Raw genomic sequence first — 26983 nt, forward strand, 5'->3', positions numbered from 1 at the left:
TAGTCCCACCCAAATCATATAACCAAGAAAATGTGAACGTCTAACTAAACGAGAAACCATATTTACATAATAAAAGTTTAAATGCCTAATCTAAACAAGAAACCTAATACATTTTAAATGTCTAACTAAACAAGAACGCTTACTTCATTCACTGGACCCCTAACGGACCAACAAAGGCTGACTACCGTTCTCACAATAAACACAAAACCGCTCAAAACAAAAGTAATAATAAAACATAAAAAAAAACACCCCAACTTATAATCCTAACCTGACAGACAAATCCCCCCAACCTCCACCGCTTACCAAATGAGCCACAGTTCCGGCCGGAAACCGCGACTCTCATCAGGGAAAGGAGAAGTTGACCGTCAGAACTAAACATAGAACATCCCTCCCCCAAAAAAAATGACATTGTCTCTTCCATAACATTGAGTCCTAGTGTCCATCGCTCAGCCCCCCTTCCATGCCCACGCCATAGTCTCCTCACCGTATTGCCAAAAGTCACATTTTGCCAATACAGCAACCACCACGCCACACCTCCAGTCCCCGTAGAAGCATGTCCCCATGCCTGGACGGGAGGCGCTGGTCCCGACCTCACCACGTGTCCCCCCATCTTCGACGGGAGGTGCCCATCTTGCCCACTGCGTTAGCCCCCCCCTTTGTCCCTTCAGTCCCCAGAACCGATCCCCAGAACACTTCTTCTCAATGCTTCCTCAGGCTCAGAACCGACACTCTGTACCATTCCATACCGATGCCTCTTCCCATTCCGGTTTGACCAGGACCATGAGTAAAATAAACAAAAATAATAAAAAATAAACCATCACTCAGACCATCCCCCATGTTTTTTTTTTTTTTTTTTTAAGTAAAAGGATCTGATTCTGCGCGCTCGTGTACTGGACCCACTTAAACCACTCATTCCCTAAAGCCGCCCTATAAATGGGGTCAGCCTCCGGGTCTTCCTCGTCATAGTCATAGTCGCCCCCATCTTGTTCCCCGGAAGGAAGCAAACCCCTCAACCTGGCCCAGAGTGAGCCCACTGAGTCCCTCAACGTTCCGGCTGTCCTCTGGAACATATCCTGTCCCCCCACCTTTTCCGACTCAGTGTCCTTGACCTCCCTTTTTCCCCTCACCCCTGTCCCCTGTGCTTGGTTCGGGACAGGCTCAACCCTCCTATCTACCCCCACAACCCGATCCTCGTTAGTATAGTGGTAAGTATCCCCGCCTGTAACGGGGGAATGGTCAAAATCAAAAACATGCCCTTGCGGTCCTCCGGGAAACACCCCTTTTGGTTGTAGTCTTATCTTCTCCCCCCCTTCCTCGATGGAGGGCAGAGGGGGCGCCTGATTCTGAGCCTGGTCATGAAAGCCTGCCGGTACTTGAGCCTGAGCGGGACCCCGTGGGACTCCTACCCACTCAAACCCGTCATCCTCAAGGACGGGTCGACCGTGACGGTTCTCAATGACGTCGTTGCCCCCGGCCGACCGTCCGCACACTGCTGCCAACATCTGCGGGAGCATCAGCAGGCACTGCACCTTCCAGTTGCCGTCTCGGGCCCTCCATGTCGGGTTCTGCATAACTGCGATCGATTGTATCCCCCAAGAGATCGCCGCTGGCCTTTATGCAGTGATTGAAGTGGAACCAGGTCGCTGATCCTTTGACTTGGACTGCCGTTCCAGTCGATCGGATCACCTCGTACGGGCCCTCTCTCCGGGGTGATGACCACTTTCTCTTGTGGACCTTTACGAAGACCAGGTCCCCAGGGATCAGCCTCGGTTTGGTGGCTTCCTTCTCCGCCTCCTTCACCCCCTTTTTCTCCTTTCTCTGCTCCTGTCGAAACACAGCTTCATGTATTTTAGTCACTTGCTGAAGATATTTTTTCAGATCTTGCTCAAAAATATCTAATGCCGGGCCCCTAGCCAGGTGTCTAAATGGCGGTGTTGGCATGCTGCGGCCTGTAAGCATTTCATGCGGTGTTAGCTGTGTTTGGCGGTTTACGCTGCTTCTAATAGCCATCAGAGCAAGTGGCAAAGCATCAATCCAGTTAAGCTTAGTTTGCATACAGATTTTCAACAGTTTGTTTTTAATGACCAGATTGGCCCTTTCCACCTTTCCCTGCGACCCGGGACTATAGACACAGGAAAGGCGCTGTCTTATACCTAATTTCTGCATCAGCCCTTTAACCACCTTGTCGATGAACTCGCGGCCATTATCGCTTTGTAATATCGTGGGAATTCCAAATCTCGGAACGACCTCGCGACACAGGAACTTGATCACTGTGTCCGCGTTCTTGTGTTTAGATGGAATGGCCTCAATCCAGCGACTAAAGCAGTCCTCTACTACCAGGAGGTATCGTTTGCCCTGCACTGGCGTTATCATATCCGTGTAGTCCATAATCAGGTGTCTGAATGGTCCCTCAGGGAGGGGTGTGTAAGCCGCCACTGTCGGTACTCCTTTGCGCACATTGCCCTGTAAGCATGTTAAACACCTGGCTAGTGTAACGTCAATTTGTGCCTGAAGCTTTGGGGACCAAAATCCCATTTTCGTGATTCGTTTCAGGGTCTCTGCTCTTCCACAGTGATCAACACCATGAGCCTCAGGTATCACCAAGGACAGAAGATCGATGGAGGCGACTATCAAACCGTTATGACTCCTCCACAGACCATCTGCCCCCCTTACAGCCCCCCTCTCCGTCCACGACTGTTTCTCGGCCTGCGTGGCTGAGTCCTGAAGATCACTCAAATTATCCTCAGTTACCTCAGTCGTCAGTTCGGCCGCAAACATCAGAACAGCCGTGGACGGCACCGCAGCCGCCGCCTTCGCGGCCTCGTCCGCCACGTTGTTTCCCGTCGTCACAAAGGACAGGTCTTTTCTGTGTGCCTGGCACTTTACGATAGCAATGCTTTTGGGCAACTTTACAGCCTGAATAAGCGCCACAACCTGCTTGTGGTGAAGGATCGGTGAGCCGTCCGATTTCTTAAAGCCTCTTGCCTTCCAAATGGCCGCGAATAGGTGGCATACGCCATGCGCATAAGCAGAGTCTGTAAAGATGTTAACCGTGCGATCTTTAGCTATTATGCATGCTTCTGTTAGTGCTATTAGTTCTGCAAGCTGGGCCGAACATGGTTGCATGCATTGTCCGGCCTTTCTTGTTAGTGTTTCTCCGTTAGGTTTGCACTGTACGACGGCGTATCCTGACCTTACATTTTCCCCCTCCCGATAGCAGGACCCATCCACAAAAAGCGAGAGTTCTGCTATCGCGAGCGGGTCGACTCCCAAATCAGGACGGAGTTTCACGAAAGCCTGTACCTCCACCTCGCACTCATGCGGTTGACCCTCGCTCGGGAGTGGTACCAGATCCGCCGGGTTACTGCCGTGGCATGTTTTTATCGTAACATCCGAGTACTGCAGGAGCCTCATGTAAGCCTGTTGCCGTTGGATGGTCAGAACAAATTTGCCTCTTTCAATCAAGTTTGCCAATTTGTGATGTGTCCAAATGCAAATGTCATATCCCATTGTCACGGCCGTTGCTTTCTCATACATCAAATGTGCTGCGGCCAGGGCCTGATAACAAGGTGGCAGACCCTGCTCTACCGGCGAAAGAGCTCTAGAGTAATATGCTATCGGTTGTTTTTTCCCACTCCCCCCCTGTGTTTGAGTCAGGACAGCTGTCGCATGCTGCGCTCTATGTGAGACGAATAGGTGGAAACACTTCTCATAATCCGGCAGCGCCAGGGCAGGGGCCTGTAACAACAGACGCTTAATGTTTATGAACGCGTCCTCCCCCTCCTCGGTCCATGTCAAGGGAGCGCGAAGCTTGTCTGTACCCGCCTCTTTTATCATCATCCTCAACGGCGCTGTCGCTATCGTATAGTCCTCCACCCACTCAGAACTGTACCCAGTCATCCCTAAAAACGTCATCATCTGTCGGACCGTCAATGGCCTAGGTGCCTTGGATACAGCTTCGAGCTGCGTGGGTGAGATGTTTTTTATGCCCTTTTGAATGACGCAAGACAAGTACTCAACTTTTGGCTGGCAGTACTGCAGTTTTGAACGGGATGCCTTGTGGCCTCCCACGGCCAATCCACTCAAAACTTTGATGGAGTCCTCATGGCACTGCTGACGTGTATCCGAGCAGATTAGAATGTCATCTGCATACAGTAAGACCGTGCTGAGTAGTGTGTCGCACACTCCTTGCAAGTCTTCCTTGAGCGCCTTCGAGAAGTAATGTGGCGAGTGCGCGAACCCTTGTGGCAACCGGGTGTAAGAGTATTGTTTCCCCCTGTGGGTAAAAGCAAACAGATACTGAGACTCTTTTTCCAATGGAACACTGAAGAATGCCTGCGTGAGATCAATGACCGTATAGTACTGCGAGCTACTCGGGATGTTTGTCAGGAGGGTGTGTGGATTAGCGACTTCCGCCTCTGGTCCAGACACCACGTCGTTCACCGCCCTCAAATCGTGTACCAGTCTGTACCTAGCCCTGTCCGCCTTTAGCACTGGGTGGATAGGTGTATTACATCTGGATTTGAAAGGGACGAGCACTCCCCCCTTTAACAGTCCCTCAATCTGATGTGATATAGCTTCCTCCGACTCTGGCTTCATTGTATACTGTCTGATAAAGGGTGGTCTACAACCCTTCTTTAACCTGACCTTCACTGGCTGTGCCGACAATATTAGACCCACATCTGTGTCGTGTTTTGACCACAACCGTTCTGGGGTGCGCGCCAACATGTCCTGTTCCAGCAAAGCATCCGCCTCTGGAATAACGCAAGGGTCTCCTGGTAATCTGATTACTTGTGGTTTTGCCAAAACTGAAAAGGAAATCATTATTTTTATGAAACTCCCATCTGCGCTGTTCCAAATTAGCGGAGATTCCGTGGAGACCCACCTTTGAGTCTCGGATTCCTGTATCATTGAACCTAGATGTTCGGATTCGTAACCAGGATTTATTCTCAGAGTGATGTGTGGGGCGGCGTCTCTTAGTCTATGTTGTTCCCGTAGATACTTACTTGTGTTAACCCTCAACGCCGCGCCCTGTCTCCCTACAATTATCGTAGATGAGTTAATCTGCACCTGCTCGGGCTGTCCCTGCAACCATGCCTTGTTCCTAACTAGGTCACTATTCGTCAAATACTGTAGTGTGCAATGTGCCTCCATGTTTGTTTGTCTAGACTGAGGCAGTTGGGTTTTCAGAAATGGCTCCCAGGGGTCACAGACCCTTTGCAGCTCTGCATCTATGTTGCCCAGCCAGAACACAGTGGCCTCTTTCTCCCCTGTCCCTTGTAACATCATTTGGTACACGTCTTGTTCAATTTGAATCCCCTCAGGCGTACATAGGATTTTACAGCCTAGTTTACACATTGCATCTCGTCCCAAGAGATTGCGCGGGGTGCTGTCCGAAATTAATACAGGTATTGTTATGGTCTTGTTGTTATACGTCATAGAGATTGGATCTGACGTGGGTATTAATTGTGTTTTTCCCGAGAATCCGACCGTCCGAACATACTGTCCAGACTGGGGTAAGTGAGCGGCGTATTTTTGCTTTATGCAGGAAAAACCTGCTCCAGTGTCTGCCATCATCTCTGTTAATTTGCCCTCCACTAGGACCTGCAGAATAGGTTCTTGCTCAGCTCCCTTGGAAACCACAATCATTTGATTTCCCCCCGTCGCATTCTCTGGGCACCCCTAGTGATTACCCCCCTGGTTTCGGGGCCCTCCTGTCTCCCCCTGGTTGTAGGGCCCTTGTGACTCCCCCTGGCGCACGGGTCTTCCATACTCCGAGCCGGGACGGTATGGTTGCCCACATCTCATTTCCCTGTGTCCCTGCATGCCGCAGTTCCAACAGTGGAAACAAGGAAACTGTTGTTCGTTCCCCGGTCCCTGTGTAAACCGTGGGCCTGATTGCCCATTCCCTGCCTGCCGCCTGGACGCCTGGTTCTGTGAACTATAGCCATAGCTTCTCACTACCTGAGGTGCAGGCGGGGGTCCCTGGTCCTGCATGGGTGGAGAGGTAGCAGATGACACCATTACTGCCTGCAGCCTCCTTTGGGGCTGCAGTTGTTGCTGAGTTAACTTCCTTGCGTCATTTCTATCCTGATCCCTGACTTTCTGCTCCTGAGCCCTTTGCTTCTCCACACTATGTGTTACATGTGCACAGAACAAAGGATAAGTCATGTCCATTAACCCCACCACGTCTTCCAGTCTATTCTTAACCACCTCTGGAAGCCCTCTCATCACACTTTCTCTAAACATCGCTCTCTGCAACGGGTCAATTTCTGGGTTGTGTCCTAGCTCACCTCTCCACTCCTTCAGTACTTTGTTCACATAGGCGCCAGGCCCTTCCGTCTCCATTATGGGGTTGCCTGCCAGTTTTGCCGGATTAATACGTGATGGATATTGATTCCTGAGTTTGTACCACAACGCCGCTCTATGCGCGTTGAATATGTCTCCATCATGGGCCTGCGTGTCGCATGCCACTTGCATCGATGTGTCACCCATGATGTCCCGGCAGGCACCAACTCCTAGCAAACGCGTCAACAGGGATTTGACGTCACCCACTGCTAGCAGAAAAGATGACGTATTTTCCTCAAACTGCGTGATCCACCTGGAGGCTCCTTCTGAAAGGTCCGGTAGTCTTACTATTAAACCATCGATGTCTAGAGGTGACCATGGCATGTGAAAGATATCGTTCCCCTTTATTAGCAGGGGAAACTGGCCTGTGCTTGTCACACTTCCCACGAATGTAGGGGCGAAAGTCAGGGTTCCTGTAATGTTTCCTTTCTCCTGTCCTGGTTTCGTGTCATTCTCATCTTCCTCCTCAGTCAACAGTTTAGTGTGGCCACACGCTCCGTGTTTCTCTGATGTCTGCTGTGCCACATTTTGACGGGGCTCTTCCTCTATCTTCCTCCCTCCCTCTGCCTGCCCAGGTTCTCTACCTCCTCTTCCTCTGCAGTATACAACTTCCGACGTACTGTCTCGCCATATGCCGCCAGGTCTTTCGGATAGAGATCCTGCGGGGTCAGTTTGGGGGGGTATCTCGCCTAAGGGAGGTCTCTGATCTAGCGGGGGTTTCTGACCTAGCGGGGGTCCCTAATTCCGTCTCCTCATATTCTCCTCTTATTGTCACAGTGCCCACCGGCAATTGCGTGACATAAGGTGGGGATGTTGGTTTCCCTATATCCGTCTCTCTCTGATTTAGCGCTAAAGCTTCCTGCCTGTATGCTCTCCCCTTCTGGGCGTAGAGCTTCATTACCCCCAACTCTTCTGTCCTCTTTTTCAACCTCTTTTTGCTGTTGTCGCCTGGCTTGTGGTTACGAATCATTACATTCATCTCTTCGCATAGGTCGAGATCAAAAGTACCTCCGGAAGGCCATTTTGTGTCCCCGGCCTTTGTACGCCTCTGCCAACGGACACCTACCTTGAGAATTAGGTTTTTTAGGAGCGGGTTCCGGTCTAACAGTATGTCTTCTGCTGTATGCATCGTTGTTTAGTGTGAGTGTGTGCTTATTGTGTTGTGTGTGTGTGTGTGTGGTTGTACTACAGCCAGGACACGGTTAACCTGGTTCTACTACTCCAGCCAGGACACGGTTAACCTGGTTCTACTTACAGCCAGGACACGGTTAACCTGGTTGTACGACAGCCAGGACACGGTTAACCTGGTTGTACAATGCTACTTACAGCCAGGACACGGTTAACCTGGTTGTACGACAGCCAGGACACGGTTAACCTGGTTGTACAATGCGGTGTGTGTGTCTGTGTGTGACTGTGTGTGTGTGCGTCTGTTTGTGTCTGTGTGTGACTGTGTGTGTGTGTGTGTGTGACTGTGTGTGTGTGTGTGTCTGTGTGTGTGTGTGTGTGTGTGCGTCTGTTTGTCTGTGTGTGACTGTGTGTGTGTGTGTGTGTGACTGTGTTTGTCTGTGTGTGACTGTGTGTGTGTGTGACTGTGTGTGTGTGTGTGTGTCGGTGTGTGTGTGTGTGTCTGTGTGTGGTGAGTGTGTGTGTATGTCTGTGTGTGTGTGTGTGTCTGTGTGTCTTTGCACAGACGTGTGTGTATTGTATGTGTGTATTGTATGTGTGTATGTATGTAATCAGCAGGTTTAACTCCACCCGCCTGCCTCACAACCCGCTGTCTACCGGGACACAGGAATGTGTGTGTGTGTGTGTGTCGGTGTGTGTGTCTGTGTGACTGTGTGTGTGTGCGTCTGTGTGTGTCTGTGCTGACTGTGTGTGTGTGTGTGACTGTGTGTGTGTGTGTGTGTGTGTCTGTGTGTGGTGACTGTGTGTGTGTGTGTGTGTGTGTGTCTGTGTGTGGTGAGTGTGTGTGTATGTCTGTGTGTGTCTGTGTGTGTCTGTGTGTCTTTGCACAGACGTGTGTGTGTATTGTATGTGTGTATTGTGACACAGGAATGTGTGTATGTATGTAATCAGCAGGTTTAACTCCACCCGCCTGCCTCACAACCCGCTGTCTACCGGGACACAGGAATGTGTGTGTGTGTGTGTGTGTGTGTGTCGGTGTGTGTGTCTGTGTGACTGTGTGTGTGTGCGTCTGTGCTGACTGTGTGTGTGTGTGTGTGTGACTGTGTGTGTGTGTGTGTGTGTGTCTGTGTGTGGTGACTGTGTGTGTGTGTGTGTGTGTGTCTGTGTGTGGTGAGTGTGTGTGTATGTCTGTGTGTGTCTGTGTGTGTCTGTGTGTCTTTGCACAGACGTGTGTGTGTATTGTATGTGTGTATTGTGACACAGGAATGTGTGTGTGTGTCTGTGTGTCGGTGTGTGTGTCTGTGTGACTGTGTGTGTGTGTGTGTGTGTGTGTGTGTGTCGGTGTGTGTGTCTGTGTGACTGTGTGTGTGTGCGTCTGTGTGTGTCTGTGCTGACTGTGTGTGTGTGTGTGTGTGACTGTGTGTGGTGAGTGTCAAGGCCCAACAGTGGAAACAAACTAGAGTCTCGTCAAACGCTGCCCAAATTGTTTTTCACTCTCTGCTCATATTATCACAGCTAGCCTCTCTGTAGCTACCCACCCACGGATGCACTATCTACTATCTTCGTTCTTAAAAAGATCAGAGTGAACTCACATCCCTCTCGGAGCGCTGTCTCTCCTAGATGAGAATGAGTGTGTATGTGTCTGTTAGAGAGTTATGTGTGTACGTGTGTCGGTGTATGTGTGTGTATGAGAGGGCCGGAACCTACAAAACAACCATGACCAGCCAACCACAGTTATAACAAGGAAGTGGGGAATGGGGAGAGTGTTTTGTAAAGGGTCAGAGAAAAGTTTGACCAGAGAGAAAAGTTTGACCAGACAGGTCGAAAACATGCAATTAAAATTGATTAGTGGCGCATTTATAGCCTGTTAAAAGAGGATTCGCCCTAGTGTCAACACCTCACCACTCGTGTTCGTTTTCTAGTCGTCCATCCAAAAACCAGTCACACAGCCAGCTCACTTTTTCCTCCCGCAGAATCTCTGACGGATATTATAATAAAAAGCACAACGCTCACCTTTTTTGTCGACAACCGCCAGAATGTCTACGGGAGATTCCAGGAACTGGCCGTATGAAAGGCCCGGTGGAGCAATCTATCACGTCGGGGTCACCAAATGTTGTGGCTGAGTAGTCATTTAACACAGCAGGAGACGTTATTTCCAGTTTCAACAGGCAATTTATTTAAGGACAGAAGGTTTAACAGCAGAAGCTATGGATCAGCAGACGGTCACCACAGTTGAAGAAAAACACTCTGACTTCTCAATCCCTCTGCTTGTCCCATAAATCCCTTCTCAGCCCTGCCCCCCCATGACAGATATGATGATGTGACATATTATATCAGATATGACATGACGTACATTAAAATGACACATAGATTTAACATCGAAGAGAGATGCGATTGAGTGAGATGTGTGTGTGTACATGTATGTGTGTGAAAGAGAGAGTCAAGATTAGTGAGATGTGTGTGTGTATATGTGTGTGTATGAAAGAGAGAGTCAAGATTAGTGAGATGTGTGTGTGTATATGTGTGTGTATGAAAGAGAGAAAAGATTAGTGAGATGTGTGTGTGTATATGTGTGTGTAGAAAGAGAGAAAAGGACAAGATATGATGTACAAGATTAAAGCACACGATATGATGTACAAGATTAAAAGCACACGACGTGATGTACTGAAATGTCTATCTGCCTATCTCCAAGTTGTTTTAAGAACATCAGCCAGACCGTCTTTCAGTACTGCTTAGTTGACCCATATTAAACTAGTTCACTTCATATACACATTTTCCCCAACAATATACTTCGTGAAGGGGTTGATGCCGAGTTTCACAGAGAAAGGAGTCGTCGTCGTCCCCCGTCCCCCCTTGCTGCTCAATGGACCCATTTCTACCTTTTGAACACAAATATCCCTGTGGAGTGAATCAGGCGAAAATAACTGACAGTGTTACACTTTATTGATCCTTGTTTGTTTTTTTATGTGGTGTTGTTACCTCATAATTGTGAGCAAACGGATTCGCAGATCGGGTGAGATGGTGTACAATTCATACGGCCTTTCATTTCTCATCGACTGTAATGTATTGTACACCCATGACATGAATGCAAAGATCCACCACCAACGGGTGATCTTACTGTGCAGTGCTGCTACACCTTATTTTGAAGTGTTATTTATCAAACAAAACCGCATGAGTTCTGTCATAGCATTGACCAAGTGAATTAGTACATTATCATTATCAGCACTGATGAACCAGACCCAAGTTCAGTTGTTTTACATTGTTTTAGGATTTATTTCTTCTTCCCCTGGACTGTTTGCCTGTGAATTTAACAACTTGATCATGTGCTTAATAAAGAAACCCCAGAGCAAAAGCCTTTTGTGATGGAATGAATTGGACCCTAAGTGTAGCAGCCACCTTAAACAGAACAGCGTGTTATTTCCACTTAGCTAAGGGAACTTCGCACTGACACGGAAACATGGCAGAGCACTGGGCAGAGTGGTGTGGAGTGGTTCATGTGTGAGTAATGGCCAAATATAACCCAGGGCTTCCCCTGAACGCACCACACCACAGCAGATGTGGAAAAGTACTTGTTACAATTACTGTAGTCAAGTAAATTCGAGTTACATACTTTTTCTTTGAGTACTTTTAAAAGCCTATACTGTTTTCTTCTGCTTGAGTCTTGAGTCTTACCTACCTCTCCTACTTCAGAAAGTTATATTTTTTGCTTTTAAGTGTAGTGAGAACAGTAAGATCTTTCCTTTACAGTAAAACACATTCATTCTGGACTCTCATACAGTAAGTGATACTATACAGTAGCTTTGTCGACAGGATTATCGACAGGACCATCACGAACATTGGACTTAAAATATTTACTTAAACAATATTTGCAAAGACCACACCAAAAGAATAACAATTTGTATTGAACTTTAACGTTTTATTTTTACTTACTTTTACTCTTAAAGGACAGGCATCTTGACATGTATGTTCTAAGTAATTTTTGCCTTTAAATTAATCATATATTTTACTGTTCACCACTGCCATAGGCTTCCAGGGTATCTGAAAAGGTGCTATATTGTGCCTTAATACTATGTAAAAAAAGGAAAAAGAGGAATCTTCCTCAGATACTGTATTATACTTTTTCTTTGAGTACTTTTAAAAGCCTATACTGTTTTCTTCTGCTTGAGTCTTGAGTCTTACCTACCTCTCCTACTTCAGAAAGTTATATTTTTTGCTTTTAAGTGTAGTGAGAACAGTAAGATCTTTCCTTTACAGTAAAACACATTCATTCTGGACTCTCATACAGTAAGTGATACTATACAGTAGCTTTGTCGACAGGATTATCGACAGGACCATCACGAACATTGGACTTAAAATATTTACTTAAACAATATTTGCAAAGACCACACCAAAAGAATAACAATTTCTATTGAACTTTAACGTTTTATTTTTACTTACTTTTACTCTTAAAGGACAGGCATCTTGACATGTATGTTCTAAGTAATGTTTGCCTTTAAATTAATCATATATTTTACTGTTCACCACTGCCATAGGCTTCCAGGGTATCTGAAAAGGTGCTATATTGTGCCTTAATACTATGTAAAAAAAGGAAAAAGAGGAATCTTCCTCAGATACTGTATTATACAGTATGATAATGGCAGCACTTTCCTGAAAACAAGTGACACATAAGAAGTTAGCGTGGCATTTGAATCAAATGTGATGACTTTCTTCAGTTTATGTGGTGTGATACACTGGAGGCCTATGGCAGTGGTGAATCAACAAGGAAAAAACAATTATTATTAATTTCAGTAAGGTTATGGAGAAGAAGAAAAAAACATCACTTGATCAAGGAATGAACGACTGAGAGCCCACATGTCAAAATGACTGACATGGCCCCTTTAACCCTTTCACTGCCACACGACAGAAGGTTAACCGGCTGCCGCATGGCAGTGAAAGGGTTAACCTTCTGTGTATTGTCGCAGTGAAAGGGTTAACCGTTTGGTAGTGCGGCGGTGAAAGGGTTAAAGGGGCACTTCACCAAAAAACAGTGCTGATTTATTTTGCATCATGTTCTCACAATTAATTACAACACCATGAAATGATCTAGAGATCAAAGAAAAATAAGGGACTGCTAGCTTATCATTTCATAAAGTGCCCCTTTGAGTACCGCTTCATTAAAGTCTCACTTGTCAGTACTCAGTACTCAGTACTCAGTACTCTTCCACCTCAGCACCAAAATAATGATACGTACTGTAGAGACGATAAAGAGGCTCTGCAACAACATGAAGGCTGTCCTTAAATCTGACTCCATAGCAACAAGGCACCCAGATCAGCACTATATTGTTCACATATGGATGTGCGTGCACACACACACACACAAACACACACACAAACACACACACACACACACACACACACGCACACGCACACACACACACACACAGACACAAACACACACACACACACACACACAAACACACACACACACACACACACACATACATAAACACACGCACACACACACACACACACACACACACACACACACACACACACACACACACACACACACACACACACACACACACACACACACATATATACATACACAAAGCAGCCATTTAACCCAAGTCAAGCGCATCTGGATTTACTTCACTCACTCACACATGGATGGCTATGTTTCCAATGACATCATCTCAGGAGACTCTAGAAAGGGGCCTTTGTTAAGAAACGATACATGTTCACACATCTCCGCAGCAAAACAGCAGGTGAAGGAGAGGTGAAACGGTAGCAAACTACACTACACACACTACACACTACACTGTACACACACACAGCCTTGTCCTCCAGCGGTACAGGAAGTGAAACCCCACGCTGAACGATCTGTCGGGTCTCTTCAAGGTGTCAGTCAATTGACCTTTGACCCAGAGAGGCCTTTGCCCTTGACCCTTGTCGTAACGACAGTCCACTTCCAGGGACACGGACAGAAACACCCAGGTCTCCTGCTTTAGTAGAGATGTGACTTTTTTGTTTGTGGTTCTCCCTTGGTTTTCCCAGAGTGCCCGCAAAGTGCGACAGTAGCAACGGGTGAGTTGATGTGGGGTCCCAGGAATGTGGCACGTTTGCGTTTGCTCTGCCCTCTACAGTTGCCCCTACCCCACCCCTCACCCCCTCACCAACACACACCCTGCCGCCTCCTGCTTTTGTTTTGCTGCTCTCACTCCCTAACTGCTAAACGCTGACACTGAACATTGTGGATGGTACGGCTCAGGGCCAAGTTGAACTGAGGGGATGATGGGAGTGTGTGTGTGTGTACGTGTGTGTGTGTGTGTGTGTGTACGTGTGTGTGTGTGTGTGTGTGTGTGTGTGTGTGTGTGTGTGTGTGTGTGTGTGTGTGTGTGTGTGTGTGTGTGTGTGTGTGTGTGTGTGTGTGTGTGTGTGTGTGTGTGTGGGGGGGACGGGCTCCACAAAGCTCTATTGACAAAGCACAAAGTGGGGACAGATGATGAACACAATACCAATACGCTTGGTCATCTAACCAACCTGGCATGTCCCACTGGAAGGCATGAGGGAGTAGCGGTCGAAGCTCAATTCGAACCTCTTAAACTTGAAGACCTGGGACACTGATAGCAAATATGACCCAGATCTGAACCGTCCCCAGGTGAGTGAGGGAGAGTAGATCCGTCCCGGAGTCTGATGAAGCTGTTTTTGCATGAACGGGGATGGCTTTGATGGCTGTGATTAACACAGTGCACACCGCAGCATGTTTTTCTAACCCATCAAGCTTTTAACTGCTCCCAAGGTTTGTTTGGTTTTGGAGTGGACCCGTGTCAAGATCACCTACTAATACCCGCCGGTCACGGATGAAGTGTTTTATAATCTGACCGATTCAGTCTGCCAAAAAAACTTAAAGGATGTGAAATACTGTTGGAATACCGTACACTGTGTGACGCTGGATTTATCAGACACTGCCATTGTTCTACAACTTTATTTGACATACTGGTGAGAAGTGAGGACTGCATACTGTGTGGAGTGCAGTGGAATCGTATTTATTTTTCAGCTTTTAAAAAACAATCTGAAGATGAAAAAAACAAAAACATTTTGCATCCCCTCTCACACCTGACAGCGACGGTGCCTCTCCTGACGTTTTCACGCGTTTTAAACGTCCTCTTGTTCCGTCTGTCTGCTCTCCTCTCATCTCAACCCTCCGTATCTATAGGAGCAAATCGATGAGTGACATCCAGGCCGACCCGGCGCTCCAGCGGCAGGCGCGCTTCCAGGAGCTGCAGAAGCACCGCGAGGAGGCCAAGGAGAGCGAGGACCAGTGGCAGGATGTGAGTAGCACCCCTCTGACGCACCTGCACATGGTACACTCCGTTAGATCCCTGTCCTGCACATGGTACGCTCCGTTAGATCCCTGTTGTCCCTGTCCTGCACATGGTACGCTCCGTTAGATCCCTGTTGTCCCTGTCCTGCACATGGTATGCTCCGTTAGATCCCTGTTGTTCCTGTCCTGCACATGGTACGCTCCGTTAGATCCCTGTTGTCCCTGTCCTGCACATGGTACGCTCCGTTAGATCCCTGTTGTCCCTGTCCTGCACATGGTACGCTCCGTTAGATCCCTGTTGTCCCTGTCCTGCACATGGTACGCTCTGTTAGATCCCTGTTGTCCCTGTCCTGCACATGGTACGCTCCGTTAGATCCCTGTTGTCCCTGTCCTGCACATGGTACGCTCCGTTAGATCCCTGTTGTCCCTGTCCTGCACATGGTACGCTCTGTTAGATCCCTGTTGTCCCTGTCCTGCACATGGTACGCTCCGTTAGATCCCTGTTGTCCCTGTCCTGCACATGGTACGCTCCGTTAGATCCCTGTTGTCCCTGTCCTGCACATGGTACGCTCCGTTAGATCCCTGTTGTCCCTGTCCTGCACATGGTACGCTCTGTTAGATCCCTGTTGTCCCTGTCCTGCACATGGTACGCTCCGTTAGATCCCTGTTGTCCCTGTCCTGCACATGGTACGCTCTGTTAGATCCCTGTTGTCCCTGTCCTGCACATGGTACGCTCTGTTAGATCCCTGTTGTCCCTGTCCTGCACATGGTACGCTCTGTTAGATCCCTGTTGTCCCTGTCCTGCACATGGTACGCTCCGTTAGATCCCTGTTGTCCCTGTCCTGCACATGGTACGCTCCGTTAGATCCCTGTTGTCCCTGTCCTGCACATGGTACGCTCTGTTAGATCCCTGTTGTCCCTGTCCTGCACATGGTACGCTCCGTTAGATCCCTGTTGTCCCTGTCCTGCACATGGTACGCTCCGTTAGATCCCTGTTGTCCCTGTCCTGCACATGGTACGCTCTGTTAGATCCCTGTTGTCCCTGTCCTGCACATGGTACGCTCCGTTAGATCCCTGTTGTCCCTGTCCTGCACATGGTACGCTCTGTTAGATCCCTGTTGTCCCTGTCCTGCACATGGTACGCTCTGTTAGATCCCTGTCCTGCACATGGTGTTGTCCAGTGCAGGAAGCTATTAAAGGTGCTATATTCCACAATATCTGGGATTTTGAACATTAACACTTTGGGTGCCGGCCAAAAATCCGGAAAATGACTGTGGGTTGCCAGGATTCCTGGACGATTCTAGCATATCTCATGATCTTAGCGGAGCTATTTCTATATTTTATATTATAACTATGGGGAAATGGTTGGGCTCATTTGAAGACGACAAGTTGATGTACACAATGCAAAAAACCGTTTGTTTCTGCATGTCTTCGTTCGTTCACAATTACAAGTTAAAAAACGTCAACACAAGGTAAAAGTGGAGGTGAATTATTTAGAACAGAAGTTACAGGCACTTTTATGAAAGGTGTGCCGGCGGGGTGATAATAGGTACTGAACGTGTTATAAAGCAATTTAGACTGGGATGGATGGATGGATGGTTTGATTGATTGATTGTTTGACAGATTGTTTTATTGGTTTGATTGATAGAATGTTTTATTGTTTTGTTGAGAGTTTGATTCATAGATTGATTTGTTTGATTGATTGATTACTTTGTTGGTCATTTGATTGATAGAATGTTTGATTGTTTTGTTGATAGTTTGCTTGATAGAATGTTTGATTGTTTTGTTGATAGTTTGCTTGATAGAATGTTTGATTGTTTTGTTGATAGTTTGATTCATAGATTGATTGGTTTGATTGATTGATTACTTTGTTGGTCATTTGATTGATAGAATGTTTGATTGTTTTGTTGATAGTTTGATTCATAGATTGATTTGTTTGATTGATTGATTACTTTGTTGGTCATTTGATTGATAGAATGTTTGATTGTTTTGTTGATAGTTTGCTTGATAGAATGTTTGATTGTTTTGTTGATAGTTTGCTTGATAGAATGTTTGATTGTTTTGTTGATAGTTTGATTCATAGATTGATTGGTTTGATTGATTGATTACTTTGTTGGTCATTTGATTGATAGAATGTTTGATTGTTTTGTTGATAGTTTGATTCATAGATTGATTGGTTTGATTGATTGATTACTTTGTTGGTCATTTGATTGATAGAATGTTTGATTGTTTTGTTGATAGTTTGATCCATAGATTGATTTGTTTGATTGATTGATTACTTTGTTGGTCATTTGATTGATATAATGTTTGATTGTTTTGTTGATAGTTTGCTTGATAGAATGTTTGATTGTTTTGTTGATAGTTAGATTGATTGGTTTGATTGATTGATTACTTTGTTGGTCATTTGATTGATAGAATGTTTGATTGTTTTGTTGATAGTTTGATTCATAGATTGATTTGTTTGATTGATTTATTACTTTGTTGGTCATTTGATTGATAGAATGTTTGATTGTTTTGTTGGTAATTTGCTTGATAGAATGTTTTATTGTTTTGTTGATAGTTTGATTCATAGATTGATTGGTTTGATTGATTGATTACTTTGTTGGTCATTTGATTGATAGAATGTTTGATTGTTTTGTTGATAGTTTGATTCATAGATTGATTTGTTTGATTGATTGATTACTTTGTTGGTCATTTGCTTGATAGAATGTTTGATTGTTTTGTTGATAGTTTGATTCATAGATTGATTTGTTTGATTGATTGATTACTTTGTTGGTCATTTGATTGATAGAATGTTTGATTGTTTTGTTGATAGTTTGATTCATAGATTGATTTGTTTGATTGATTGATTACTTTGTTGGTCATTTGATTGATATGCCTGGCGCTAATGAACAAGTAAGTTATAACTACTGGTGTAGGTCCAGACAACATTATTATAAAATACAGAATACTTTACAATGCAAAAAACTTGAAACTTTGATGCCATGAACATTTTTATTGTAAAATATGTTCAATAAACTGGGTGACAAGTCATCAGTACCAACCATTGTTGCTGTGCATTATATGCTGGTAACATTCACAGTATAGGATTATGGTAATTTACCAAGACAATACCTTATAAAAAGTGAACACTGGAGGATAATCAACCATTGTTTCAGTGCATTTAGGAGTTTGTTGGTAACATTCACAGTATAGGATTATGGTAATTTACCAATACAATACCTTATAAAAAGTGAACACTGGAGGATAATCAACCATTGTTTCAGTGCATTTAGGAGTTTGTTGGTAACATTCACAGTATAGGATTATGGTAATTTACCAAGACAATACCTTATAAAAAGTGAACACTGTGATGATAACCAACCATTGTTTCAGTGCATTTAGGAGTTTGTTGGTAACATTCACAGTATAGGATTATGGTAATTTACCAAGACAATACCTTATAAAAAGTGAACACTGGAGGATAATCAACCATTGTTTCAGTGCATTTAGGAGTTTGTTGGTAACATTCACAGTATAGGATTATGGTAATTTACCAAGACAATACCTTATAAAAAGTGAACACTGGAGGATAATCAACCATTGTTTCAGTGCATTTAGGAGTTTGTTGGTAACATTCACAGTATAGGATTATGGTAATTTACCAATACAATACCTTATAAAAAGTGAACACTGGAGGATAATCAACCATTGTTTCAGTGCATTTAGGAGTTTGTTGGTAACATTCACAGTATAGGATTATGGTAATTTACCAAGACAATACCTTATAAAAAGTGAACACTGGCTGATGATAACCAACCATTGTGTCAGTGCATTTAGGAGTTTGTTGGTAACATTCACAGTATAGGATTATGGTAATTTACCAAGACAATACCTTATAAAAAGTGAACACTGGAGGATAACCAACCATTGTTTCAGTGCATTTAGAAGTTTGCTGGTAACATTCACGTCACATGAACTACAGGGCATATCTTACTTGGTCTCTCGCATCGATGACTGCATTGTCCATTGATAAATGGATGAAGCGCCAGATGATCTGTGGACCAAAAAATATCCAATACATGCTTCCAAAGTATATAAATAATAGGCCAATGGACTGCATTCGAAAAGTGTGGTATGTTACCTACAGTATATACTTTTATAAACTGGGTGACTGTCAGCAACCATTGGTTCTGTGCAAACGGTAAAAATGAGGGGGGAAAAAGATAAATAAAAAAAAAACTATATACACACACAATGCAAATTATGAATGGAGTCGATACAGCTAGATCGCTAACATAACGTCTCATCTGCAAGTGGTCCAAACATGCCTATGCAATATCGACAACCGTGGCCCAAATACATGTGTTCAACGCATTTGTCTTGTACAGAAAACAGTGCAACTACCCATACACTATACTATACTATACTATACTACAATATACTATACTATACTACACTATACTATACTACACTCAGCTAGCTATACTATGTACCGGTACACATGGTTCTGTCTGTATCACACAATGATGGATTATTTAGAAGTAATCTGTACTTCTGTGTGCCGGATTATTTAGAAGTAGTCTGTACTTCTGTATGACAACTAATAAAGAAACTATTTAGAGAAATCCCTCTTTGTGTGGTACAGAGCGAAGCATTTGTCACGATGCAGGGGGACTTTGCACGATGTGCAAAAATATCTGGTCTCACTCCTGATGCCACGCCTACTGCAGACACGACATTTCCTACACAGTAGCTTTTTCTTCGGGGTGGCTTTGTATGCAACCATTACATGCTTCACAAAGCCACCCACTAATCTGCTCTGCGGGTCCCCCAGTGGGGCCCTAGGGTCGACACGCCCCACCTGCTCAGCCCCTGCCTCCTCCTCATCCCCACCCCCTGCCTCCTCCCCTGCCTCCTCCCCTGCCTCCTCCCCTGCCTCCGCCTCCGCCTCCATCTCCGCTGTCACCCCAGGAATCTTCTTCTCCTTACCGTCTGTGTAGGTCCGCGCCACAGCCCTGGTGAACCGGAAGAGGTTGGAGTAATGCCCTTGTGGGTGCTTTTTTTTGTACAAGACAAAAGCGTTGAACATACATATTTGGATCAGATACATCACAAACTTTTTGGTCCACTTTCCAGTCTTACGTGTAACCGGATAGTACGATATATTCTGATCCAGCTGATCGACGCCGTTCATGAATTTATTGTACTCCATGATTGATGATGGCTTGAGCATCTCCACCCTCAGCGCTTTGCCCTTCTTCTGCTTCTGCCACACCATCGCCTTTTCCATGGTGTCCTCGTGGTAGCTGCTGATGGTCTTCACGATTCTTTTATCGCACCATGCCACGATCATGACCTCCTTGTTGTTGACCGCAATGCGCTCCCCCACACCGATGTCACGTTTGGTCATGTTCTTGATGATGGCTGGCTCGCCCCGGTGCTTCCTGAGGGTACCACAGACGTCGGTCCTCAACTGTCGGAGCCTGGCGGACATACGTACCGAGTTGTAGAAGTTGTCCATAAAGAGCGTATAGCCGGCCCCAGACAGACGTCCAAGCAGACCGACGACCGTGTCCCCCAGGAGCGAGCCTTCCCGACAATATGGCTTAAATGAAAAGCAATATCCTGTGCGAGATTCGCACAGGAAGTAAGACTTGATACCATAGCGGGTGGGCTTGTTTGGGTTGTAGACCCGGAAGGTCAGGCGGCCTCGCCATGCCATCACCCCCTCGTCAATGGCGAGCTCGCGTTCAGGCTGGTACAGCTCCTTGCACCTCGCGTTTACATGGTCGACTACAGGGCGTACTTTGCACAATTTGTCTCTAACCTCCAGGGAAGTATTGTCCGCAAAGTGGAGGAATCGCCAGATCAATTGAAACCTGTTGCGTGGCATGGTCTCAGAGTAGTATGGTGTGCACATCATGTCGTCAGTGGTCCACATCTGGTCCACACGAGGCTTCCGCAGGACACTGCTAAGGAAATTGAGTCCAAGGAACTTCTTCAGCTCCTTCAATGTGAGGGGCTTCCAAAGCAGTGCCCTGCTACTGGTTAGCGTGGGGTCCAGCCGGGCAATGGACTGCTCAGCGTAGAGGTTGGACTGGGCAACAATGGAGTTCAGAAAAGCATCCGTCAGGAACAGATCCATCCATTTCGCAGGCCGGTACGATTTGAGTGCCTTGGCGTCCTGGAGCAACCCCGGTTGGGCTGTGAAGGGGATCCTGTGAGGCACCCAGCCCTCACGAGACCAGGCATTCTCTTCTTCCTGGCGGATCGCAGCCCTGCTCTTCGCTCCTCCGCGTCGCACGCCACGACCTGTCAATTATACAAATATACTATAACACCCCTACTGTAGACATTCATATGCCACGTAGTTACAAACTGTGTGAGTGAATGAGTGAGTGTGTGTGGGGTTCAGATGTCAGAGCTGGACGTGGTGTGGGGGTCAGAGGTCAGAGCTGGAAGTGGTGTGCAGAGTGAGGCCAACTTACCTCTCTTAGATGTGCGTTTCCGCCCTGCAACGGGTTCCGGCATGTCCAGACTAGCATCCAGTTCTAGAATCACATGATGTAATACATTACACTAGGGCAACGTATTGTCATTGTATTTACCACCATCACCACCAGACCAGGCCCTGCAGCAGCCAGTCACCACCAGGCCCAGGCCCTGCAGCAGCCAGTCACCACCAGGCCCAGGCCCTGCAGACCCTCTCTAACCCCCCCCCCCCCCCCCTCTTGTCCCAGCTCCCTGCGTCCCAATTACCTGCAGGAGTAGAATGTGATCCCATGTCGTTGCCAGTCTCAGCGTCACTATCGGCAGGGTCTGCGCCAGAATCTGAATTGGATTAAATTCATTCAGTAAGTAAGTCTCACAAAACACAATAGTAATACATTTACACATACATAAATGTAGTTAGTACATACCCAAGCATGTTGGTGTATTGGCCCCGGATTCGGTTTCGGAGCCTGTGTGAACACAAAATAAATCAGCGGCCATTGTACATCAAAGCATGTACATGTGTGTGTGTTGTAATCAATGGAATTTTACATATGATACACAACCATGCATTTAAATATAGGCCTCGCCATGTGCCCATGCCATTGTGTATGTGTGTGCTGTAATCAATGGAATTTGCATATAGAGGCCTCACCATGTACTGCGAAGTTCAAAGGTGTTGGAGAGGATGGATGTGTGTGTGTGTGTAGATGCCTCACCCCATGCCTTTTGATCTTGTGTGTGTGTGTGTGTACACACACTGCACACACACACACACACACACATACACACACACATCAAATGGCATGGGGTGAGGCATCTACACACACACACACATCCATGTAACTAAATGTAGTGGCCTGTACATGCCTACTATATCCTATATCATTCAACTATCGATTTGAACATGCACAAAACAATATTCACATTGCAACATGATACCAATTACCACGTCGACCACCACCACGTCGTATCATGCCCAGCATGCAACTATTATCACTTACATGATAGCTACACACTTCAAAGAGCCACTTCAAAGGGCGTGCACATGCACACACACACACACGCACACAAGACCATTACAACCTAACGTGTAGCACATGGTGGCGTGGCCTGTACATGCCTACTATATCCTATATCATTCAACTATCGATTTGAACATGCACAAAACAATATTCACATTGCATTAGTAAACATGACGTACCGTTGCCCCGTCGACCACCACCGCGTCCGACTCCCACGTCTGAATCGTGCGATGAATCAGACTCATACCTCCGACCCAAGCCGAGATCATCGTCAGATGATTCCGGAGCTAGAATATAATAAATGCATATCAGCGTTAGGTTTGGCAAACTAACGTTACATAGTCACAGAATAAGCGGTAGGTAAATCATCAAATACACATTTCACACACACACACAATCACATGCATATCGGCGTTGGTTTGTCGAACTAACGTTACATAGTCACAGTATGTAAATCATCAAATACACGTTTCACACACACACACAATCACATGCATATCGGCGTTGGTTTGTCGAACTAACGTTACATAGTCACAGTATGTAAATCATCAAATACACGTTTCACACACACACACAATCACATGCATATCGGCGTTGGTTTGTCGAACTAACGTTACATAGTCACAGTATGTAAATCATCAAATACACGTTTCACACACACACATATATATATATATTAAGGCTGTCAAATATATCGCGTTAATATCGCGTTAACTCCCGATTATATTAATGCCACTAATTTCTTTAACTCAAGATTAACTAAAATTTTTTTTTTTTTTTTTTTTTTTTTTTTACTAGACTTCACTCAGGTGTATTATTGATGCTCTCATTGATACTATGTTTGTTTCTGAAGTGTGTGTGTGTGTGTGTGTGTGTGTGTGTGTGTGTGTGTGTGTGTGTGTGTGTGTGTGTGTGTGTGTGTGTGTGTGTGTGTGTGTGTGTGTGTGTGTGTGTGTGTGTGTGTGTGTGTGTGTGTGTGTGTGTGTGTGTGAGATATAGAGAGAGAGGGGGGTGAGAGAGATGAGGAAGGGGCAAAAGAGAAAAAGAGCTGGGAGAGTGTGTGTGTGAGGGAGAGAGGGGGGTGTGTGATTAATCAGCCCTTGTGTGTGTGAATGTAACAAGTTCCTAACGTTTTCTTTCCCCTATTATTTCATGCACACTTTATTCATTGTTTTAAATTATTATTTTCTTTTAAGTTATTTTGTGCATCACTCTGTTTTGAATTTGATGCAAATTTGCAATGCATGAGGGTCATCCTTTTGTGTTAAATGGCTGCACAAAGCAAGCATTTGTTGACTCGCATGTTGATAAGAGTATTAAAACTTGGAACTTGAAAAAGATCTGTTTAAGGTAAAAAAATTATTAAAAATAAAAATGCGATTAATTTGCTATTAATCGCGAGTTAACTATGGACAATCATGCGATTAATTGAGTTAAATATTTTAATCGTTTGACAGCACTAATATATATATATATATAAGACCGTGTAATTACCTGGTGGTTCCCAATCGGCGCTCCCATCAGATTCGTGGGCGGTCGAATCGCTGTCCCCTGACTCGCATGAAGAAGCTATGACCACAGCGACAGCCTTCCTCTTCCTCGAACTGCGTCGGGTAGAGCCGCTCCCGGTCCCGGGGCGAGACGCGTTACTGGGCCCAGCAACGGTCTCACGGCTCTCTCCGATCGGAGCTACCAAAGACGTTGGTGCTGCTGCTGCTTGAACAACCGCGGGGCCAAACGCCAGCTTCGTCTGAACAAAGCGACCCGCCGCCGGATTGTCCCCTCGCTTTCCTACACTACGTCTCTTCATACTGATCTAATAATCTAAATGAAACTACTAACTGATCAAACTACTATTACTACTACTGAAATATACTACCTAGACTACACACTAATCCCTCGAATAGTACTACTACTTAGCACGACTAAGTACTTTCTAAAGCACAGCTGAAACCTTACAATTAGTCTGATACTACCACTATACTGTATAACACTATAAATATAGACTATAGGCTGATCTCAATTCAAATATCTCTCTCAATCTCTCTCTCTCTCTCTATCGCTCTATCTATCTCTCTCTCTCTCTCTCCTCCAAAACCTCGTCGATTCTGGGATCGCGCTAACGTTTTATACCTGTGGTTACATTGGCCAGGTATGCTGGCCAATCAAATGCCAGATTCATTGTGGGGTACAATATCCCCCCTATTGTGATAGTGTTAGAAAATAGGGGGACACTGCCACCTAGTGAAATTTGAGAGGAAATGCAGTTTCCGGTTAAAATTTTCTTCCAAAAGCTCGGCGGTGAAGTTCAGACGGGGAAAATCGAAAAAAGATGTAAACAGATCAAAGACGCTGTACAGCGTCCTCGGCACCTTGAGCATGGCCGGGAAAGACGTTGTAAATCGTTTCTAGGCACCCAAAGTGTTAATATAGCAACAAACAACTATTTTCTATGTAAAGATATAGTGGAGTTAGTAATGGTGTCCTGAGCAGAGAATGAAGTCACACCTCCCCTGTGTCTGTTGTAATCTGAGCTTCTCTTTGTTTTGGTAGCCGCACCGCCCATGCGTGCATGTTATGTACATGTTATGTATGTTGTGCATGTTATGTACATGTTATGTATGTTGTGCATGTTATGTACATGTTATGTATGTTGTGCATGTTATTGATCCTCTCCTTACTTCCCATCTCCCCCCATGGAATTCACCTGCTTGGATAAACGAGCTGCTAGCTGAGAGTTTTACGTGTGACAAATAGGGTATTAAATTAGCAGGATCTTGATTCATATTTTATTTCATTTTGACGGTTTGATCTGAACTTAGTTTGACGGTCCTATGCAAGCACACCATTGTTTTGGTCTAGGATGCTCGTGCTCTAGTGACATCTAGTGGCTGCATCTGGAATATATAGCACCTTTAAGAGGGGTTTATGACATTAGTGGTGGTATTATAGCGAGGTGAAAAAGGACAGGTGCCAGTGCGAGCCTGTGGCCACAAAGAGAAAGGAGAGCTCCTCAGTCAGAGACACAGACAGAAGGCAGAGAGGGAGACAGACACACTGATTGGAGCAGTACTCTGCCCTCTGGCCACGGACTGTCCTCATTCTAAACCAGCTGCAGCGGTGAAACGTCGACCGCGCGAAGCACTCCGAAATATTGGATAACGACGGTGTGATGTAATGCCCAGGGTGGAGATGGTTTCACTTGGGGGAAAAGTTTTAATTGGAGTGAAAGTATCAGGGAATGATACGTTGATTTGATTAGCGGTTTCATTTGTGATCATTTGGTGCAACTTTTGCATGAATTACACGAACTCCTTAAGGATGCTGCTGCTCCAGTTTTGAATGGGCACATCTCTCTATGACTTGTTCCACTCACATCCCTCTGCAACACGCTCTCCTCATTTTGAGCCCCTTTTTTTCAGGTAGATTCACCTATAAGCATGTTATCCACCGATAGTTGCCGGGAGGGTGGGCGTGTCCCGTCAGCGGCGTGATAGTATAGTGTCACCGTGAAATAATGGCGTGTCTTAAAGCGGCATGTAGGTCAAACACAGTCCCTGGGTCCTCGGGGGACATGAGCCGGGAGGAGCCTAATGCACACAAATAGAGCACCTTCAAATCTAGCCCTCTCTCTCTCTCTCTCTCTCTCTCTCTCTCTCTCTCTCTCTCTCTCTCTCTCTCTCTCTCTCTCTCCCTCTCTCCCTCTCTCCCTCTCTCCTCTTCTCTCTTCCTTTCTCAACTTCACTTCCCTTCAAACTTTTAACCGTTCACCATCACACACAGATGCGTTTGATTTTTGGACCGGCTGGGTCGAGTTACGTGTTGTTTCCTTGACGACACACCTGTGGGGCTCCTCAGCTGACCCAGGACCTGTTTCTCCGCAGGACCTGACCAAATGGAAGAGCCGCCGTAGGAGCGTCAACTCTGACATCGTGAAGAAGAAGGAGGAGCGGGAGGAGATCGAGCACATCACCACGTGCACCAGTGGCTCCAGCAGCGGCTCCAGGAGGTCCAAGACCTTCAAGGAGATGCAAGAGGAGCGGTAAGGAAGGACTTCTAAAGCTTTTTAAGTAAAAAAGTATTTTACAGAGATAAGTGACAGTTGACCCTATTCACACCACCACAGCTGCTCTCGTGCCGTGTTGTGCTCAGGTTGGGATTCGTGGGGAACAGGGTGGAAATTTAAATCCCAACCTGAGCATGATATGAGAGCAAGATGGCCGCCGTGTGAATAATAATGGTCCATCGGAGGGATGAGAGAAATTGCACTGGTTCAAATTTCTGTCCTATTCGATGTGAGATGCGATACAAGATGAAGCGGCTTGTTAAGATGGAGATTTCTCACACAGTGCACCTGTTTTTTTATGCCCTGAACTCTAGCTTGGAATTAGAGTTAGGGTTGTTGGGGTTAAGTTTATTACCAACTCCATAGGTTTCAGTGACCAATAGCTATTGCTATATTATCGTTATAATGTTCCATTGTGTAATTTCTATCTCAGTGTGTGAGATCCTGCGCCTGAAAGGGTTAACCAGGTGCAGTCTGACTGGGTGCGCTGAAGGACCGACAGAATGGCTCATTTGCTTTTGGATTCAAATCATCCGTTTAAAAGAGCTACAGACGTCCCCACCTGCTTACATCAACTGCATATGTAACACAATGAATTCGATCCTCTCTAATCTCTTTTATACTTATTTATTTTTTTGC

The 26983-nt window shown here is 45.7% G+C and overlaps 1 protein-coding gene across 1 annotated transcript in view; it reads left to right on the plus strand.

The window, feature by feature from the left end:
• LOC311228487 (LIM domain only protein 7-like) overlaps positions 1-26983 on the plus strand; it is a 185702-nt gene that overhangs the window by 120308 nt on the left and 38411 nt on the right. Inside the window, 3 exon segments of the mRNA XM_084314390.1 lie at positions 13510-13539; positions 14672-14786; positions 26163-26320. Coding sequence (XP_084170516.1) covers positions 13510-13539; positions 14672-14786; positions 26163-26320 — 303 coding nt within the window.

This window comes from Notolepis coatsorum (assembly GCF_963971535.1).
Source record: "Notolepis coatsorum genome assembly, chromosome: 5".
NCBI lineage: Eukaryota > Metazoa > Chordata > Actinopteri > Aulopiformes > Paralepididae > Notolepis > Notolepis coatsorum.